The sequence below is a fragment of the Megalobrama amblycephala genome, linkage group LG10 (genome assembly GCF_018812025.1).
Source record: "Megalobrama amblycephala isolate DHTTF-2021 linkage group LG10, ASM1881202v1, whole genome shotgun sequence".
Lineage (NCBI taxonomy): Eukaryota > Metazoa > Chordata > Actinopteri > Cypriniformes > Xenocyprididae > Megalobrama > Megalobrama amblycephala.
This window is the reverse complement of record NC_063053.1, coordinates 6,060,972-6,083,925: the sequence shown is the minus strand read 5'-3', so window position 1 is coordinate 6,083,925 and position 22,954 is coordinate 6,060,972. Positions and strand designations below refer to the sequence as shown.

Here is a 22,954-nt window from a genome sequence, read left to right as displayed (position 1 = left end):
GTTGGAAAATTAAATCTGCATCTCCATAAAGTTGGTCAGCAGCAGGAAGCATGAAGTGCTCTAAAACTTCCTGGCATACGGCTGTGTTGACCTTGGACCTCAGAAAACACAGTGGACCATCACCAGCAGATGACATGGCACCCCAAACCATCACTGACTGTGGAAACTTTACACTGGACCTCAAGCAACGTGGATTGTGTGCCTCACCTCTCTTCCTCCAGACTCTGGGACCCTGATTTCCAATGGAAATGCAAAATTTACTTTCATCAGAGAACATAACTTTGGACCACTCAGCTGCATTCCAGTCCTTTTTGTCTTTATCCCAGGCGAGACGCTGTCTGTTGTTCAAGAGTGGCTTGACACAAGGAATGCGACAGCTGAAACCCATGTCTTGCATACGTCTGTGCGTAGTGGTTCTTGAAGCACTGACTCCAGCTGCAGTCCACTCTTTGTGAATCTCCCCCACATTTTTGAATGGGTTTTGTTTCACAATCCTCTCCAGGGTGCGGTTATCCCTATTGCTTGTACACTTTTTTCTACCACATCTTTTCCTTCCCTTCGCCTCTCTATTAATGTGCTTGGACACAGAGCTCTGTGAACAGCCAGCCTCTTTTGCAATGAGCTTTTGTGTCTTGCCCTCCTTGTGCAAGGTGTCAATGGTCGTCTTTTGGACAACTATCAAGTCAGCAGTCTTCCCCATGATTGTGTAGCCTACAGAACTAGACTGAGAGACCATTTAAAGGCCTTTGCAGGTGTTTTGAGTTAATTAGCTGATTAGAGTGTGGCACCAGGTGTCTTCAATATTGAACCTTTTCACAATATTCTAATTTTCTGAGATACTGAATTTGGGATTTTCCTTAGTTCTCAGTTATAATCATCAAAATTAAAAGAAATAAACATTTGAAATATATCAGTCTGTGTGTAATGAATGAATATAATATACAAGTTTTACTTTTTGAATGGAATTAGTGAAATAAATCAACTTTTTGATGATATTCTAATTATATGACCAGCACCTGTAAGCCCCGTAATGTAAGATTTTTTACAAATAAGCACCTTTTAAAACAGGTATGTCTGTGAACATTGCTCTCATACGATAGCTAATCATAGATTATTTGTGATCAGTTATAATAGGTCAGTTCCAAGCTGCTTTTGAGATGACTGTGTATGTTGGTGCTTATCTATGTGTGTGTGATTAATGTCATGTTTGTGTCAGGATGCAACAGGCCATCTCCATCTCTGTGGTGACGCACGACACAGTGTTGAAGGTTAGGATAAACATGGCATCAGGCCAGAGAATGTACCCGGCTCTCACCTTCACTCACCATACACAATCACTGACAATAACCAGAGCTGACACAGACAGACAGACAGACAGAGAAAGGCAAATTCATCTGTCTCACATACTGCACTGCAGGGGACTTAATACAGCACTTAATACAGACTTAATAAGCACAGCTCTCTTTCAACAAGCCACACAACTTATGGTATTCATGTTCACACGCACTAAAGTTCATTACTTGGTTAGGGGTTTGATTAAATCCTGAAGTACTCTTTAGCATACTGTGAAATATAGTACTTATTACGGAAATAATACTTAAGTTTAAACTGAGTGTATTTTTTTTTTTTTACGGAGACTTCATTGCATGTTAAATTAAATTAAAGGTGCAGTAAGCTATTTCTGAGAAATGCTGTTGATGTTTGAAATCACCATAAACACACCCCTACCCAAAAGGATCACACCCCTATGTTGATAGCCCCGCCCCCAAAAATCACAAAAACGCTATGCAACACAGGTACCTCCCCCTCAAGAATGTATTATAAGCCCCCTACTGCTGATTGGCTACAAGTGTGTTTTGGTGCTGTCCGATCCACTTTCAAAAGTGTTTCTCAGACTTCGCTTACTGCACCTTTAACTTAAAGTACATCTTTATATGTGATTTTATAATTACTTCTATTGTCTTTGAAATATGTTAAAGTGTACTGCTGAATGTATAACTATACTATGATAAACTAATATACTGTTCTTCGGAGGTCTTTTAAACAAATGAGATTTATATAAGAAGAAGGAAACAATGGAGTTTGAAACTCAGTGTATGTCTTTTCCATGTACTGAACTCTTGTTATTCAACTATGCCAAGGTAAATTCAATATTTAATTCTAGGGCACCTTTAAAACAAATAAAACCCGTTCCCCCCTTCGCTTACTGTCCTATCATAATAAAGGCAAAAATGCCAAAAATAAATCTTTAAAAACAAAAGTACTTTAAAGTAAAACATTTAATTTGACATTATTACATGTGTTAAGAAAAGTGTACTCTGTACTATAAAATACATTACCTATCTGTGAGGTCGGATTTTTAAGTTCACATTTAATGCAATTAGGCACAGTTCTTTCTCAAAAGTTCATACACTTAGTTTAGACTTTATACTAATAGTGTGTGTGTGTGTGTGTGTGTGTGTGTGTGTGTGTGTGTGGGTGTGTGGGTGTGTGGGAGTAAGCATAGCTCATTATGGTGGATAATTCTACAAATCAAACCAAGTACTTCAGTAGTCTCAGCGCCACCTGATAAGGTGAGCTACATCTTCCTGTGATAATCAGCCAGTCATCAGGGGATGGACACAGGAAATGAGTTCAGCGAGACAGACACAGGATCTCCAGAGCAAAACAATCAGAAAACACCTGCTTTCACAACTCCTCATCTCCCTCCCTCTATTCATTCCTCTATCTCTCTCATATATATATTTTTTTTTTATCCCTGTAGAGGCACAGGGTATGTGGCTTATTAAGACGTTGTGATTTTAATGGTTTCTTTTATCCAAAACGGAAGAGAGGCTTGATTTGGGAATGCAAGAAAGGTGTAAACAGAGACATCTAAAGAGAAAGACGAAAGACAGGATCTAAGGAGGAGTATTAGAAATAGAATGAGAGATGCAGGAAGAGGGAGGACAGATAGTAACCTGGAAAGAAAATGATCTGTGCCAGATGTGGTGAGAGTGTAATTCCTCTTGCAGGCATTAGTAGGGTGCAGCCGCAGTGTAAATTGGTTTTTAATAGCACAGAGGAAGACTTTGACTGTTAATTATGTATGGCGTCTCCGTTAATTCTAGTCCAGAATCTCAGCTCGTTAGCTTAACGACCATGCGCCTGACGTAATAATTAATACTGATAATGTGGATCTTATTCTGAGGTTGTAGTGACTCTACTAATAAAGTGATGGATCTGATGACTAATTAAACCCAATTTCAAACTTCCTGTCATTGCGCCAAAGCAGATAATTCAGAATTTTTTGGCGAATTAGAAATGATAAAAAAGAGAGAGTTAAAGGGATAGGGTGCCAAAAAATTCAAATTCTGTTATCATTTACTCACCCTAATGTCTTCCAAAATTTATATGACACTCATTCTGCTGTGGAACATAAAAGTAGATATTATGAAGAACTTTACACAGTTTTTTTCTTTTCAAATAACAATAATGACCATGACTTAAAGTGTCCTTGATTTTGATTTCACTTTTTAACTTTATTTAGTGTGTAGTGTTGCTGTTTGAGCATAAATATCATCTGCAAAGTTACGACGCTCAAAGTTCAATGCAAAGGAAGATATTTTCTTTAACAGAAATCGCTTTTTAAGGACTACAACAAATGACTGGTAGGGACTACAACGAGCTTCTTCCCGGGTTGGTGACATCACAGACCCCAAAATTGATATAAACCAGGTATGGGCTGCTGGATATACCAACGAACATAAGTGTCTCCATAGACTCTCTGCATCGGAGTCAGTGAGGACACCGTGGTTGAATTTCAATTATGTAAATGTAGGTAAAGTGTTATATACAGTGCTCAGCGTAAATGAGTACACCCCCTTTGAAAAGTAACATTTTAAACAATATCTCAATGAACACAAAAACAATTTCCAAAATGTTGACAAAACTAAGTTTAATATAACATCTGTTTAACTTATAACATGAAAGTAAGGTTAATAATATAACTTACATTACACATTTTTCAGTTTTACTCAAAATAGGGTGATACAAAAATGAGTACACCCCACAACAAAAACTACTACATCTAGTACTTTGTATGGCCTCCATGATTTTAAATGACAGCACCAAGTCTTCTAGGCATGGAATGAACAAGTTGGCGACATTTTGCAACATCTATCTTTTTCCATTCTTCAAGAATAACCTCTTTTAGAGACTGGATGCTGGATGGAGAGTGATCCTCAACTTGTCTCTTCAGAATTCCCCATAGGTGTTCGATTGGGTTCAGATCAGGAGCCACTGAATCACTTTCACCCTGTTCTTCTTCAGAAATCCAACAGTGGCCTTAGATGTGTTTATGATCATTGTCATGTTGGAAAAGTGCAAAACGACCAAGGGCACGGAGTGATGGTAGCATCTTCTCTTTCAGTATAGAGCAGTACATCTGTGAATTCATGATGCCATCAATGAAATGCAGCTCCCGACACCAGCAGCACACATAAGGACACTGCCACCACCATGTTTCACTTTGTATTCCTCACCTTTGCAACACCATACAGTTTTGAAGCCATCAGTTTCAAAAACATTTCATCACTCCAGAGTATAGAGTCCCTCTAGAGAAACTCTAGGTGGGCTTTTTTGTGCCTGGGCTTTAGGAGCGGCTTCTTTCGTGGACAGCACCCATGCATGCCATTCCTCTGCAGTGTACGCTGTATTGTGTCACGGGAAATAGTCACCCCAGTTTGGCTTTCTACTTCTTTAGATAACTGCAGTGAACTTGCATGCCGATTTTCTTCAACCCTTCTCATCAGAAGACACTCCTGTCGAGGTGTTAACTTCCATGGACGACCTGGACGTCTCTGTGAGATGGTTGCAGTTCCATCTTTTTTAAATTTTTGTACCACTTTTGCTACAGTATTCTGACTGATAAGTAAAGCTTTGCTGATCTTCTTGTAGCCTTCAGCTTTCTGGTGTAAAGAAATTATTTTCTTTCTCAGGTCTTTCTCACCTCTCCCAGGTGACATTTCTCTTCCGTGTGGTGCCATTGCTGACAGCATGAAATGTGAAAGGGTTTTAACACCCTTTTATAGTAAACTGTCTGCTGGACACCTGTGTAATGAATAATTAGACTCACCTGTGGTTGATTTTTTGTTAAATTAGACATTTGTAGTCTAAAATTTAGCTTTGCTCCAGAGACTTTCAGTGGGGTGTACTCATTTTTGCATCACCCTAATTTGAGTAAAACTGAAAATTTTGTTCTCCAAGTTATATTATTAACCTTACTTTCCTGTTATAAGTTAAACAGATGTTATATAAAACTTAAGTCTTGTCAACATTTTGGAAATTGTTTTTGTGTTCATTGAGATATTGAGATACTTTTCAAAGGGGGTGTACTCATTTACGCCGGACTGCTTCACAAACGAGGGTCAGTTCATTGCTGGATTTGCACAAAAGAATAACATGACAGCACATGCTAGTCGATGAGTTGAATCAACTCCAAAGCAACTACATACATTTCTGCACTAACCACTCAGAAATGTCCAGTTGTATTTTAAAAGTTGTAACTTCTTCCTGAGTCTCTCCATCAGTGTCCGACTCCAGTTTGAACAATGTAAGGCTGAACACCGTTACTGACATAAAGTCATTTTGGCTGCGTGAGATTCTCCAGCTTTGTTGTTGTTAAGTATCTGAAGCTCGAGCTGTTAAAGCTCCGCCCTCTTCTGGAAAGGGAGCATCAGCTCATTTGCTTTTAAAGGGAAGCACACAAATGGCGTGTTTTTGCTCACACCCAAATAGAGGCAAATTTGACAAGCAATAATAAATGTCTGTGGGGTATTTTGAGCACAGTGTGAGTCATCATTGAATAAATCATCATCAGAATAAATCATTGAGTATGTAAAATATCAAGTATGAGCAGGTCTATGTTGGGAAACTACAGAATTTTGCACTGAATTTGTGGGAAACTCTATGGAATTCTTTCAAAATAAAAATAGCTGAGAGTAGTGCACACTTATTAGCTGGAAAGCATAATCAAATGAGCCCATATGTTTCATAAATGAAAGTGCAATGGAAGAATTATGCCTAAAAAATTTGTATATGATGGGTGTTTCAATTCTGTGGCCGGTGATTCTGTGTGGCCCTGAGAGGATGAATGAATGCTTACAAGAGCAAACTCTCTAAGTGCACCTACAGGACAATTCCAGCACACATGCAGTACAAATTAGGTTTCCAGGGGAACTAAAACAGTAATAACTTTGTCCTGTGTGTATGTGTGTACATAATATAGCATCTGTATGCTACCGTGCTCAAATCGCATTACAGCGCTTGGCTCCGGGGTGGCAAATCACTCTTGTGTCTCTGTTCAACCAGAACAGAATTAATAAAGAGAAGATCCACAGCTGCCGAACACCAGAGCCCATGCCATCAACCTACTACAGTTTCATTATTCAAAATAATCTCATTCTGTTCCAGAGACCTCATACTGTATTCAGTGCACGGCAATATAAACAATGAACCTGCTCTTGGTCCCACAGATCTGATCGTTTCTAATACAATTTCACAGGTTCACATTCCTGTAAAGTATAAGAGGATTGTAGAAAGGGACAGGTGTATTTTTCGGTCCATAATGGATGGGCATGACCATTGTAGTTACAAAACAAACTCTAAGCTCCACCCCTGATAGATATATAAAGAAAAAGGGAGAGCTACAATGGAGGAAAGATAGAATAAATGGTAATAAATGAGCTAAGGATCTATTTATTATTTAGAGTACATATGCCCCCCCCCCAGCACCCCACCCCAAAAAAAAGGAAAAGAAGACCTTTTGCAAAGACATTTCTTTGTGCATGTGTTTGTTATGCGAAATCAGTATGCTTGCAGAGTTATTAACTTCTTTAATAGCTCTTTCTGTTCCACCAGTTGTTTGCTCTGTAACACAAAGAATTAATGCTGAATATTGAGGAATATTTCCAAATAATGAGTAGTATTTTTCTGCATGCACACACATGGCTTTCACAACTCAGGTGAAAATAGGAGATAAACACTTGAAAATAAAATATTAAAATCCTGTGCACTACCATTGTTCAGACCTCTGACCTGATTCTTGTTTATTTTAATTATTCTGCCCCATTTTCATGCATAATAAGCACAATTAGCCCCCCTCCCTAATAACTCTAAAAAATAACCAAGCCAAGTCGCATGCAGGAACGTATCTGGAGAATATTAATGAAGCCCAGAATGTATGTTAGAGAGAGATAGGAGTGGACTGCATGCATGAATGTTGAAGTATATGTAATAGAATAGATAAGGAAGTGAATATACATATTAGTTTTATTCCGCACATGAATACCAAAAAGAAACAATGAATAAGTTTGAAAACATGGTACATGGGCATGGGTGATAGAGTGGAAAAATAGCACAGTCCTTTGTCTGATTGTCTGTCTCAGCAAAATTTACCATATACTCGTTTGGTTCCCCAAAGAACCTTTAGGTAAACAGTTCTAAAACAGAACTTCTTACTTTTAATAATCTAAAGAACCTTTATCTACAATATAAAACCTTTTGTGCAATGGAAAGGTTCTCTGGATGTTAAAGGTCCACCATGGAACCATAAATGCCAATAAAGAACCTTTATTTTTAAGAGTGAAGGTAAAAACAGAGTAAGCTATGATATGAATAGTGCATAAACACTGTACACATGTACTATGCTGATGATTAAATTTACGTAGTACACACTTTGTGCTTAAGGTCCTTTTTACACTTTGCATTAACATGGTTTACATTTATGCATTAAGCAGATGCTTTTATTCCAAAGTGACTTGCATTGCATTCAAAATATACATTTTATCAGTTCATACATCATGGGAATCGAACCCATGACCTTGGAGTTGCTAGCACCATGCTCTACTGTTTGAGCTAGACATGCATCCATTAAAGCAGATTAGATCACCCATCAGGACACACTTTTTTTTTTTAAAGATTAATTTTTGACATTTTTTTGCCTTTATTACGATAGGACAGTGATTAGACAGGAAGCGAAGTGGGAGAGAGAGGGGGGGGGACGGGATCGGGAAAAGACCACGAGCCGGGACTCGAACTCGGGTCGCCCGAAGCACATTGACGCTACATGTTACGCTACATTAAGGCATGATAACCATAATGATAGCCATAACCAATGATAGCCATAATGATAGCTGTGTGACGTCAATATGAGAATACAGATATGGTGAATAGATTACACCGAGACTGCAGCCTTGACTACCTCAGGACCAGGACATGCAGATAAGATTTCAATCATAAACACATTTACTTGTCTTTTTAATATGTGTCTGGACAACATCCAGATACAGGTCACTTGTTAATGCAAAGAGTAAAAATGGTCATGAACACAGGTCATGAATTAGAAAATGATCATTTTTAAAATTATCATTTTTAAAGAGAAATGTCAAGGGATTTCAATAAACGAGGAGCTTGAGTTTGTTGCACAGCCCTATTTGTTTGAACCGCAATAGCCTAAGCTTACACTACTCCTACATCCTACATCGGGTCAGAGGTCACTCTTTCACTGGAACTCGACTTGCGTTCGGCCATTACTGGAAGCCAGTGATTATTTTGTAAAGTTTTAAATATGGATATTTTTCTTATAAAAACCTATCGCTTCACTTCAGTAGGCCTTTTTTAACACCTTGGAGCCGTATGGATTATTTTTATGATGGATGGATGCATTTTTTTGGGCTTCAAAATCTTGGGTACCATTTACTCCCATTATAAAGCTTGGAAGAGCCATGATAATTTTAATATAACTCTGATTGTGTTTGGCTGAGCGAAGAAAGTCATATACACCAAGGATGGCTTGAAGGTGTGTAGATTGTGGGATATTTTTCATTCATTCATTTATTCTTTGGTGAACTAATGCTGTAATGCATTGACAATGGACAAAATAACTTTTTTGCTAAATTTCACTTACATGTCACTAAAGTAACCGCTATTTAAAGATTACTGCAAAATATTAAAATATGAATACATTTTAAAAGTTCATTTTATTAATTTCATTTTGGAACAAAAACTAATTTTTTTCAATTTGCATAAATGCACTATTGACAGAATGTATTTGATATACATATGTAAATCTATAAGGCTCAATAGCAGATGAATAGGTCACGCAGAGGAGACACTTACAAGGGTTCTGAATATGCTGGTGTGGATCCTGCAGTCCAGACATCACTTTATTGTGATGTGCTTCTATAAACAGTCATCTGCTGCTGAGATCGAATTTATGATGCAATTTATGAGAATGCGAATAGCCTGAGACATGACTTATACAAAATCTACTCATAACAGATAATGGCACTGTATATGAAGGATAAGTGTAATTGTGAAAGGAGGGAAACAGGAGTGTGTGCTTGTGTGCGGAGGAAGGCAGAAGGGTTCTGTCTATTATACTTGGACAGAAAAATAAAGTTTCTGGAGGGGGGGCTTTTTGAGGACAAACGCCCCCAGCAGAGTAAATGACCAGAGATGAGGGGTAGGAGGGGCCGAGGAGAAGCCCGGGGGTCCATTGCTGCTCACTCGAGCATTCCTTATGAAATCATCAACCAAATCCTCACTCAAATGCAACTGTTGTCAATGAACTCCCTTCCTCTCCTCCCCTTCCTCTAGAGCCCTGAAAGAGAGCCCGTTCCAGACCCCTCTCTAAGGCTGGATTAGGATGCCAGCACATGTATTGTGAGGTGCTGTGTGTGTGTGTGCGTGTGTGTGTGTGTGTTCATCAAGCTCATTTCACACATGAGTGTGTGCCATTGTTTGTGATGTGTGAGAGTGAGTAAGAATATGACAGGGAGAGAGAAAGAGAGATAGAGATAGTAGAGAGAGAGAGAGAGAGAGAGAGAGAGAGAGAGAGAGAGAGAGAGAGAGAGAGAGAGAGAGAGAGAGAGAGAGAGAGAGAGAGAGAGAGAGAGAAAGAGCTAATCTGCACCTCTTAACGTAGTTAAATTTGGCCACTTGCGTGCGTGTCTCTGTGTGTGTGTGTGTGTGTGTGTGTGTGTGTGTGTGTGTGTGTGTGTGTGTGTGTGGACTCTGGACTCAGGGCTTGGATCCACTTTACATGAGAAAACCAGGCTTATCCCAAATATTTATCCGTGCTGAGAGAGACGTTTTCCTTGCCTTTTTATCCCTACAGGAATCCTATTCTTCTTTCCCTTTTTCTTTTTCTTAAGCTCACACTCTCTTTCTCTCCCACCACCTCTTTTTCACTCTTTGTTTACCCTGACTCAGCTTACTAATTTACTAAAATTTAATACATTTCAAATATGGATTCATTACAAGCTCTATCGACAGAAAAAGATTTAGAGTCATCCTTCAATTTGAAAAAACAAACAAAACTAAAATTGTGTTTGCAGTAAAGAATTTAATTTAAGTCTATGGGGCAAAACATTGTACTGATGTAAGAATTTTAAAATACAGACAGTTTTGAAAATATAGTATAAAAAGTATACAAGACTTATACAAAAACTCCTGCCATGACCATGTAAAGCTGGTAAAACCACATTTTTGTGTTATTATATTATAACCCAATTAGGTAACACTTTAAGGTTTCATTAGTTAACTACTTTAGTTAACATGAACTAAGAATGAACAATACTTCTATAGCATTTATTAATCTTAGTTCACAATTACAAATAAGTCAGGTAAATTAATTGGTAAACGTATTTGCCGTGCTGTCTGGGGAGAGGGCTCTGAGCTCGGTAATCGGCCCGAACACAGAGTACCCCCCCCCCCCCCTTTTAGGTTATATGAAGTAACCCAGAGAGTGTGAGGAGACAGGGTGGTGGAGGGATTCTGGAAACTGTCGAGGATCCTTGGGTGAGTTTGACTGTGATTATATATAGGCCTGAACTCATGCTGATTGGGTAGATATGTTGATTACAGATTGTTGACAGCTGGTTGAGATGACGTAATGAGATGACGTAATGATTGCGTAGCTTATTTGACTTGTTCCTCCCGAACTACGTTAATAAAACATAATTTAATGTTAATTTCAACATTTACTAAAATCAACATTTAAATCAAAAGTTGTATTTGTTAACATTAGATAATGTACTGTGAATTAACATGAACAATGATTGACTGTATTTTTATGTTATTTTGTGTATTTTTCATGTTAGTTAATGTATTAACTAATGTTGAAGGGGACCTATAATGCCCTTTTATAAGATGTAATATAAGTCTCTGGTGTCCACAGAATGTGTCTGTGAAGTTTCAGCTCAAAATACCCCACACATCATTTACTATAGCTTGACAAATTTGCCCCTATTTGGGTGTGAGCAAAAACACGCCGTTTTTGTCCGTGTCCCTTTAAATGCAAATGAGCTGCTGCTCCCCGCCCCTTTCCAGAAGAGGGCGGAGCTTTAACAGCTCACGCTTCGGTTTCTCAACAACAACAAAGCTGGAGAATCTCACGCAGCCAAAATGAGGATTGTCAGTAACGGTGTTCAGCCTTACATTGTTCAAACCGAGTCGACACTGATGGAGAGACTCAGGAAGAAGTTACAACTTTTAGAATGAAACTGGATGTTTCTGAATGGATAGTGGATAAATGTATGTAGTTGCTGTGGAGTTGATTCAACTCATCCACTAGCATGTGCCGTCATGTTAATCTTTTGTGCAAATCCAGCGTTGAATTGACACTCGTTTGTGAAGCAGTCCGACATAAAATGACAGCATGGCAACAACACTCTACTACAACAACTCTTCCTCTTCTCTAAAGCAGCCCAACATGGCCTCACCCCATTTGTTGCGTGTTCATGGGGCAGGGTTTATGTAAATTTTAGAGTTAGTGATGTCACTAACCCGGGAAGAAGAAAATATCTCCCTTTGCATTGAACTTGGAGTGTCGTAACTTTACATAAGTTGTTTATGCTCAAACAGCAACATTACACACTAAGTTAAAAAGTGAAACCATAATTAACCACCCCTTTAACAAACGAAAGCCGATTGTAAAGCGTTACCCACAATTATTATATTATATTATATTATAAAACCAATTCCAAGTGTATACTGGACTGCAAGTAAAGATACTCTGTTAAAATGGGAAATGTACACAGTGTGGCATATGTGTTCATGACTAGCTTGGTTAACTGTGAATACAGTTTAATGGGACTGAACCACTATAAATCAAACTGACCGGTGTTTGTTGTTTGTTTGAACTATATGTTAGGGAGCAGGAGTTCTTCATGTCTGAGCATCAGAAACAGACGGTGTACAGTGACCATGGCATTGTTTCAGACAACTAATGAGGATGAGATTGGTGCTAAATCAAGGGCGTCGTCATGGAAATGACCTATGACAGTGTAATTTCAGTATTTTCTGAGAAGCTCTGTGGGTATTCTCTCTCATGCTGCTGTAGTCATGACAACGCTGACATACTGTAATTCAATGGAGTCTGCAGACTCTTGTGTGTGTGTGTGTGTGTGTGTGTATTAACCAGTGGGATATTGCTTAAACTTATCATGCCAAGCTACGGTGATACATTTTAGATGTATTTCCAGCATACGGACACTTTGTGCAAAACACACACACACACACACACACACACACACACACACACACACACACACACACACACACACACACACTCCCAACCCTGACCCTGAGATGGAGATGTAAACCGGCTCCATTCATACAAGAGAAAGGCTCGGCAAAGAGAGGGAGGGGCCAGGCCGTCACCCACGGAGACCAGAGCAGGGAGTCATGGGAAAGATAAGCTGAGGGAGTGATGAGGTGAACATCTTTTCACACAATTAATCCTACACAGACAAACAAAACCAACAGATCAGCACCTAAAAATAAGTTTGTGTAAAAATATCACTTCAATACCTAGTTTATCACTTCACATATGTGTCTCGTTAAAATAATACAAACAGTCTTTTGCAGCTGTGAATCAGAACCAGCTGTTTAAGGAACAAACCGATCAGTAATTGCTTCTTGCGATATTTGCGACGCTGCAGTTCTCACCCTGCCCACCAGGGGGCACCAGAGACACACCTCCCCAATCTTCACAGCAACACACAGAAATGTCTAGCATCAACAGTCTCTCTCAGGATGTCCTCCACCACACCCTAAAACTCTCACACGCTCCCCGGTGGTTTCGTACAACGCTTTGAATTTAGCGTGAAAGCACGTCTGAAATGAGAAACTTGGGGATGTGTATAATTGAGACGTTATGAAGTCATTCAAATCCAGTGGATTCAATGGAACCCCGAACCTACGTTCTTCTCTCCTCCCCTTCCTCTACGGCCCTGAATGAGGCTCTGTTCTAGAGTGCTACATACAGACCCTTTGGCGTGACATGTTTAAATGAGCATGTGAAGATATATCTCAATCTCCTGTGTGTGTCTGAATGTGTTCTGTGGGAACATCTTCATCAGACTATTCACCCTGCACTCCACCCTCTGCAGGAACAATGCATTAGATCAGTCCTCAGACTTCACAAGCTGAACAAAGACCCGTGTGCTGGAAACACACACTCAGTTTCTAGGCTAAGAGGAAAAGTGATTGTCCTGAAATTGCAGGGCGTCCTGCTTCAGGTATTGTGGCAGAATAGCTGAGCTTGAGGAAGAGAAGTGCTAAAAATGGAATGCAGGTCAGTTATATCACATCTAAACCAATTATTGTGTACCAGTGATGCCATTAAGATGATAGAAAACACAGCTGCATGTTGTGAGTGTTCATTTTTCAGCCTCCTCAGACCCACACAGAATCTGTGCCTGCAGAACAATTCACAGAGTGATTCAGAGTTCTGTAGAACTGGAATCATGTCATTCATAAAGTTCTACGCTTCTCGTGTGTTCTTTTATTAAATATTTTGGATAATCTGACAATGCTTTCAGCTTCCAATTAGAACAGCTTCTATGATTCATTATATATTTTATGTTTAAATCCATGCTGCAGAAATCCATCAATTCATCCATCCATTCATCCAATATAAATATGGTTTTAAACACCATTCTTTCTATCTTTATCTATATCTACCATCCATCCATCCATCCAATGTAAATATGGTTTTAAACACCATTCTGCATTTAAATCCATGCTGCAGAAATCCATCCATTCATCCATCCATCCATCCATCCCTATCTATATCCATCCATCCATCCATCCATCCAATTAGAACAGTACTCTATGATTCATTATGTATTTTATGTTTAAATCCATGCTGCAGAAATCCATCCATCCATCCATCCATCCATCCATCCAATGTAAATATGGTTTTAAACACCATTCTTTCTATCTTTATCTATATCTACCTTCCATCCATCCATCCATATATCCATCCATACATCCAATGTAAATATGGTTTTAAACACCATTCTGCATTTAAATCCATGCTGCAGAAATCCATTCATTCATCCATCCACCCATCCATCCAATATAAATATGGTGTTAAACACCATTCTTTCTATCTTTATCTATATCTTCCATCCATCCATCCATCCATATATCCATCCATCCATCCATCCATCCATCCATCCATCCATCCATCCAATGTAAATATGGTTTTAAACACCATTCTTTCTATCTTTATCTATATCTACCATCCATCCATCCATCCAATGTAAATATGGTTTTAAACACCATTCTGCATTTAAATCCATGCTGCAGAAATCCATCCATTCATCCATCCATCCATCCCTATCTATATCCATCCATCCATCCATCCATCCATCCAATTAGAACAGTACTCTATGATTCATTATGTATTTTATGTTTAAATCCATGCTGCAGAAATCCATCCATCCATCCATCCATCCATCCAATGTAAATATGGTTTTAAACACCATTCTTTCTATCTTTATCTATATCTACCATCCATCCATCCATCCATATATCCATCCATACATCCAATGTAAATATGGTTTTAAACACCATTCTGCATTTAAATCCATGCTGCAGAAATCCATTCATTCATCCATCCACCCATCCATCCAATATAAATATGGTGTTAAACACCATTCTTTCTATCTTTATCTATATCTTCCATCCATCCATCCATCCATATATCCATCCATCCATCCATCCATCCATCCAATGTAAATATGGTTTTAAACACCATTCTTTCTATCTTTATCTATATCCATCCATCCATCCATCCATCCATCCATCCATCCATCCATCCACCCAATGTAAATATGGTTTTAAACACCATTCTTTCTATCTTTATCTATATATACCATCCATCCATCCATCCAATGTAAATATGGTTTTAAACACCATTCTTTCTATCTTTATCTATATCCATCCATCCATCCATCCATCCAATGTAAATATGGTTTTAAACACCATTCTTTCTATCTTTATCTATATATACCATCCATCCATCCATCCAATGTAAATATGGTTTTAAACACCATTCTTTCTACCTTTATCTATATCCATCCATCCATCCATCCATCCAATGTAAATATGGTTTTAAACACCATTCTTTCTACCTTTATCTATATATACCATCCATCCATCCATCCAATGTAAATATGGTTTTAAACACCATTCTTTCTATCTTTATCTATATATACCATCCATCCATCCATCCAATGTAAATATGGTTTTAAACACCATTCTTTCTACCTTTATCTATATCCATCCATCCATCCATCCATCCAATGTAAATATGGTTTTAAACACCATTCTTTCTATCTTTATCTATATATACCATCCATCCATCCATCCAATGTAAATATGGTTTTAAACACCATTCTTTCTACCTTTATCTATATCCATCCATCCATCCATCCATCCAATGTAAATATGGTTTTAAACACCATTCTTTCTATCTTTATCTATATATACCATCCATCCATCCATCCAATGTAAATATGGTTTTAAACACCATTCTTTCTACCTTTATCTATATCCATCCATCCATCCATCCATCCATCCATCCATCCACCATCCACCCAATGTAAATCTGGTTTTAAACACCATTCTTTCTATCTTTATCTATATATACCATCCATCCATCCATCCAATGTAAATATGGTTTTAAACACCATTCTTTCTACCTTTATCTATATCCATCCATCCATCCACCATCCACCCAATGTAAATATGGTTTTAAACACCATTCTTTCTATCTTTATCTATATATACCATCCATCCATCCATCCATCCATATATCATCTATCCATCCATCCAATGTAAATATGGTTTTAAACACCATTCTTTCTACCTTTATCTATATCCATCCATCCATCCATCCATCCATCCATCCATCGTAAATATGGTTTTAAACACCATTCTGCATTTAAATCCATGCTGCAGAAATCCATCCATCCACCCATCCATCCAATATAAATATGGTTTTAAACACCATTCTTTCTATCTTTATCTATATCTACCATCCATCCATCCATCCATCCATCCAATGTAAATATGGTTTTAAACACCATTCTGCATTTAAATCCATGCTGCAGAAATCCATCCAAATACCATTCTTTCTATCTCTATCTATATCCATCCAACCATCCATCCATCTAATGTAAGTATGGTTTTAAACACCATTCAGCATTTAAATCCATGCTGCAGAAATCAATAAATCCATCCATCCATCCATCTAATGTAGAATGGTTTTAAACACCTTTCTTTCTATTTCTATTTATATCCATCCATCATCTAATGTAATATGGTTTTAAATACCATTCTTTCTATCTATATCTACCCATCCATCCATCCATCCATCCATCCAATGTAAATATGGTTTTAAACAATTCTTTCTATCTATATCTACCCATTCATTCATCCATCCATCCGTCCAATAAGGATTGTTTGGAGTAAATTAATTAATTAATCTCTCTCCATGCACATTTTCATTTCAAATGCATTAAATTTTGCTTGAAAGTAATGTGCTAAAAGATTAAAGTTCACCCAAAATCATTCATTTACAGCTAACTCACCTGTATGTAATTTCATACTTGGAGCCCTAATGGATTTTTTTTTTAGTAATATACACTACACTACTGTTCAAAAATGTGGGTTCAGTCAGTGAGATGTTTTTCAAATAAATTATTAAATTTTATTCAGCAAGGATACATTAAATTGATCAAAAATTACAGTAAATAATTTTACAATATAAAATTGTAAGTAAATAAAATTACAAAAGTTTTATATGTAAAATAAATGTTGTTGTGAACTTTCTATTTATCTAAGAATCCTTAAAAAAAAAAAAAAGCATCACGTTTTCCACAAAAATATTAAAGGTGATAGAGAGGATTTTTTCGTCGACTGAGAATCCAAAGTCTGTTACTGAGTTTTTCAAATGAGCGCATGCGTAAGAACAGCCCCCCTCCTTCACAGCTCACTTCAAAGGAACACCTCCCAAAACTCGTAAACACTCGTATTGGAACACGAGTGTTTACCACCGGCATTCGCTGTGTCGTGTTTTTTGGATTCATTATGTCGGACTCACCGCAGGTAACTCATAATCTGCAGTTGTTACTCCTGTCTCCTGACAAAAACATTGCATGCGGCGCCTGTGGAGTGTGGAAAGTTACTGGAGCGCGCAGCCGTGCTCGTCTCTCACAAGGAACGTCATGGCAGTGATTGACAAGCCAGACGGCAAATCCGCGCACGTCTCTCACAAGGAACGTCACGGCAGAGATTGACAAGCCAGAGGGCCAATCCGCGCACGTCTCTCACAAGGAATGTCACGGCAGTGATTGACAAGCCAGAGGGCCAATCGTTTACACGATGATCGCGTAAACGATTGGCTGATGTTTTTAAGGCCCTACCTCGTGCACAGATGATGTATATTAATATTATTACTTTCAGTGCACCTAATAAATAGTCTTTTATCAGTTAGTAAAGACAGTTTCAAGTAATATTGCAAAAATGTATAAAACAAAACATCCTCTTTAGCACCTTTAAGCAGCACAACTGTTTTCAACATTGATAATAATCAGAAATGTTTCTTGAGCGGCAAATCAGCATATTAGAATGATTTCTGAAGGATCATGTGACACTGAAGCCTGGAGTAATTATGCCGAAAATTCAGCTTTGATCAAAGGAATAAATTACATTTTAAAATAAATTAAATTAGAAAATAATTATTTTAAATTGTATATTCACAGTATTACTGTTTTTACTGTATTTTTGATCAAATGAGTTTTGTGTTGGTAAGCGCAAGAGACTTCTGTCAAAAACATCTTACCGGAAATCACTAGTCTATATACAGTAAGGTCCATATATATTTGGACACAGGCACAACTTAATTTTATAAGACAGTATGTAAAACTATGTGGAAAAAAGTATTTAATAGGCTAATCAATCAAAAGAGTAAACAACTACAAGCCAAGTATACTTAGAATAGCCTACTTTTAAGTGAGTACAAGTATAAGCTATAGTATACTGACTTTTCTGTCAGTTTAAGTCAAGTATTTTAAGTGTAATTTTAAGTATATTTCTGAGAAGTACATAAAAAGTATACTTTCTTATTTTTAGTGTAAAGAAAGTATGCTAATACCCTCAAATTAAACCATCAGATGTGTGTAAAAACACCAGTTTTGTCAGTTTTCAGACCAGTGTTCAAGATTTCAATAGCTATTAACTCTGATTAAAGACTGATTTTCGCTGCATCATTAAACACACAATGACACACAATAACTCCAAACAGCATGAACCCTGGCAGTGAGTGTGTTATCATACAAGCACAAGGACTGCATGATGAAATGACACACACACACACACACTCTTTCAAAAAGCACACAAGCACACACCACATGCTGTTTGAAGATAGAGCTGATAAGAGAAGGGATCCCTCTCGCTGACATATGGACATGGCCAAGCACTACATCACTCACTTGTGTGATGTGACAGGTCAAGATAAGACCGGAATGATCTCCTAATCACTTTAAAAATCTGTCCTCATCATCCCATCCTTCCTCTTTCTCTCTGTCTTTCTCTTTCTTTCCTAACCACTGCACAAAACTGACTTTGTTTCTGCATCCTGACTATGAAGATCTCCTAGATTGTAATTGTGGTTTGTGTGCGCTGTTGTTAAGGCCTTTCTTTCTGGTCCATGGTAAGTTTGCAAGGAAACGGAAGCAACATGAAACCAGAGCAGTTTTGGACTCATCTTGTGGTGTTTGTGTTGAGATGCCCAGATTAGAAGCGAGCGTTTCGTATGTCTCTCACCACATGCTGACCAGCTGGACACAAGCAGAGGCGAATGCGATTTTACCGCAAGTGTAGCAGGCCATCAATTTCATTTCCCAGCAACTTCCTTTTTGTGCCATAGAATGGGATAGTTTATATGGCCTTACCGTATTATTCTTTTTTAAAATAACAAATGTATATATTTTCTGAACATAACAAATCATTTTTAAGTTAGTAGCTGAGTAAAGGATGAAAGGCAAAGAGGTGGCAGTTGTCTTGTTGTATGGATGTGTGTGCCAGCTGAGTTCAAATAGTGGAGGATACAGTGCTGGCAACACCAAGATCATGGGTTTGATTCATAATGAATGCAAGAAATGATTAAATGCGTACCAGAAATGTGATGCAAGTCTGTGTCTAATATAAATGTCACATTGTGACATACTATCAAAGGTGCCCTAGATTCAAAAATCGAATTTATCTTGGCATAGTTAAATAACAAGAGTTCAGTACATGGAAATGACATACAGTGAGTCTCAAACCCCATTGTTTCCTCCTTCTTATATAAATCTCATTTGTTTAAACGACCTCCGAAGAACAGGCGAATCTCAACATAACACCGACTGTTACGTAACAGTCGGGGTGTACGCCCCAATATTTGCATAATGCCAGCCCATGTTCCCAACATTATGAAAGGGATTACACAAGGGCAGCCAGTATTAACGTCTGGATCTGTGCACAGCCGAATCATCAGACTAGGTAAGCAAGAACAACAGCGAAAAATGGTAGATGGAGCAATAATAACTGACATGATCCATGATAACATGATATTTTTAGTGATATTTGTAAATTGTCTTTCTAAATGTTTCATTAGCATGTTGCTAATGTACTGTTAAATGAGGTTAAAGTTACCATCGTTTCTTACTGTATTCACGGAGACAAGAACCGTCGCTATTTTCATTATTTAAACACTTGCAGTCTGTATAATGCATAAACACAACTTCATTCTTTATAAATCTCTCCAACAGTGTAGCATTAGCCGTTAGCCACGGAGGACAGCCTCAAATTCACTCAGAATAAAACTTTAACATCCAAATAAATACTTTACTCACATAATTCGAAGCATGCATGACGAACATCTTGTAAAGATCCATTTGAGGGTTATATTAGCTGTGTGAACTTTGTAAATGTGCTGTAATATAGTCGACAGCTCATGTGGCAGGGAGCACGCGATTTAAGGGGGCGGCGCCGAGTGTAAATCAGTGCATTGTTAATGATGCCCCAAAATAGGCAGTTAAAAAAATTAATTTAAAAAAATCTATGGGGTATTTTGAGCTGAAACTTCACAGACACATTCAGGAGACACCTTAGACTTATATTACATCTTGTGAAAAAGCATTCTTGGGCACCTTTAAAAGTATGAGTAATTCCACAAAACCGGTACGATTTGAGTCCCTCTGACCTTTTTCAGTGTATTTTATCTATTGGGTCACCAAAATATATTTTTAAAAGCTTTTTGTATTCATTGAAATGTCTCCTTTAATAATGTTTAAAAACATGACATACATTTTATCTTCATATTAGAAATTATTTTGTTTTTTTTCAGTTGACACCACCTATTTTGTCATGTCACTCAAGGCCTTCTATGAAAGTGTACTTGGGATATGAATAATAAAATGAGAAAAAAGTCCATTCATTTTGCCATTCCCATAAATATCCATCTGTGCTTTTTGCTGCTAATGTTTTTTTTCTAAGTAAATTCATGATTATTCATTAAAATCACATTTAGCTCTGTACCTCAGTAACCCCTTAACCCCGTTACACAAACCATCCTCCCCCCATTAAAGATAATGAACTGATACTTATGTGACATCATTAATAGGAAGCGACATTATAGTCTTCAGTTACCACCAATAATTATAACTAAATTATGTGGTGAAATTGTGTTTGTCAAGCTTAACGACTCAATTAAACATAGAAAACTATTACTTCTGAAAATTATCTTTGTTATTTCAACATTATTCATGATTTCTTAATATCATGCATGTCATGCGCTCTCCATTTATTCACTAGATTTAGAGCAGTGGCCAATTTGGGCAAAAAAAAAATAAAATAAAAATCACAACCCCGTCACACCTACATTTTTTTGTTTTTTTGTTAAGTTTATGAAAAAGTAATTTAAAGTTAGTTGAATTCTGTCTGAAATGTTCAGAGCAACCATAAGAATATTGATTTTAGTTCAAATTCCGGTTGCTGTTACAAAAAGTGCCCATTTCAGGCTTTAGTATAGCAAAAGTGTGAGATTTTATGTAACTTTTATATTTGCAATTACTGAATTAGTGTGATCTGATTAATAGGAAAATGTTGATTTTATCACAAATACATTTTATAATAATATTCAGAGAGCTCCCACAGTCTCCATAACTTAAAATAATGACCAATAATAATAGGGATTTGATGCCTGAGATGGGAAAATATGTTTTTCTGGAAGTTAAATATGTCATTAATGTTGTGGGGTGTTCAGAAAAGTAATACATTTTGGTTAAAAAAATCTAAAAATGTGTAAGTCCAAATCGTACCGGTTTCGTGGAATGACTCATATACAGCAGTACTCATTATGAAAAGCAACCAATCAGGTAACATTTTACTACTATTTATTGAAAAGTAATTGAAAAGTTATTGAAAGTAACACTTAAACGATTAAAATTCATCAAAAATCATCACCCATATGTCATTTAAACCCAAGTGGAATACATATGGACTTTTTTAAAAGTACACTACCATTAACAAGTTTGCAATCAGTAAGATTTTTCTATTTTTATGTAACTCTTGGCCCTTTAAGCGGTTTAAAAAAAACAAAACTGCATGCATTTTGTGGGGAAAAAAATGTTGTTTTGGTTGTGCTTCGGCTCTGCGTGACTATGCGGATGAATATGGTTCTCTCTCATAACAAAAAAAGAGAAAGAGAGAGAGAGAGAGAGAGAGAGAGAGAGATTATTAAATTAAATTAAATTCCTAACAAGCTTAAAAGATATAACCAGTTTCGATGGAAAGGATCTTAAGCTGACTAGCTGAAGAGGTTACTGTAAGTTTACCCATTAAGACACGGTACTTCCTTGAAAATAAATTACGTCACAGCGCTACAACAACCATAATAAAATATCCCTTCACAATGACCATTTACAATGAATTCTGTTAGAGAGCTACATATGTCAATTTATCTGTTCAATAAAAGACCTTACTCACCTGTTGAATAATAAACGCCATCTCCGCGTCGCTTTTACAGCATTTCAAAGCCCTCCAACTCCAAACAGCCAAGCCAATGTTGATTTTCGGTTTATAACGAACTCTGACGAAATCTCTTTTTGCCAGCAGACTCTTCTCTGTTCAGCATTTTTAAACGGGTGATTTTCAGGGAGGTTTGAGATTTCGCTGCTCCATGTCATCCTTTTTCATTCGTTGTGACAACTAGCATACTCCACTCTCACACCATTCAAGCGTCAAAGTAGCCGGAACATCTTTTCCCTATTTACGGATATGACGAGACGCGCACGGGTGAGTGACGCGTGTATGGAATTTCCCGCGAAAACCACCCCGACACGTCTAAACTGTAAACACAAATAAGAGGCTTACCTTAGTGAATCAGGGTAAAACAAAAACACATTTTAGAGGGAAAAAAATGATGATATGACTCATTATTTAAATGTTGTTAATTTTAAGTACCTTAGCAAGAAATTTGTTTTTATTTGTCAAGGAAGCATTAAATTGCTAGTAAAGGCATGAGTAATATTACAAAAAATGTATCACAGTTTCCATAAAAATATTAAGTGAC

At 37.4% G+C, this 22,954-nt stretch overlaps 1 protein-coding gene across 6 annotated transcripts in view; it reads right to left on the bottom strand.

Moving 5' to 3' along the window:
• The window catches only part of foxi2 (forkhead box I2), a 49,852-nt gene extending 27,183 nt beyond the window's left edge, over nucleotides 1–22,669 (bottom strand). For 3 of the 6 annotated variants that reach the window (XM_048204158.1, XM_048204161.1, XM_048204160.1), the window contains exon 1: nucleotides 22,369–22,666. Coding sequence is in view for 2 of the 6 variants with exons in the window: in XM_048204160.1 (XP_048060117.1) it covers nucleotides 22,369–22,389 (21 nt within the window). In the remaining 4 variants the exon portion in view is untranslated. Of the gene's footprint in view, nucleotides 1–22,368 lie in introns of all 6 variants that reach the window. The other 3 variants (XM_048204155.1, XM_048204156.1, XM_048204157.1) reach the window with 2 other exon arrangements.
• Nucleotides 22,670–22,954: the final 285 nt, after the last annotated feature.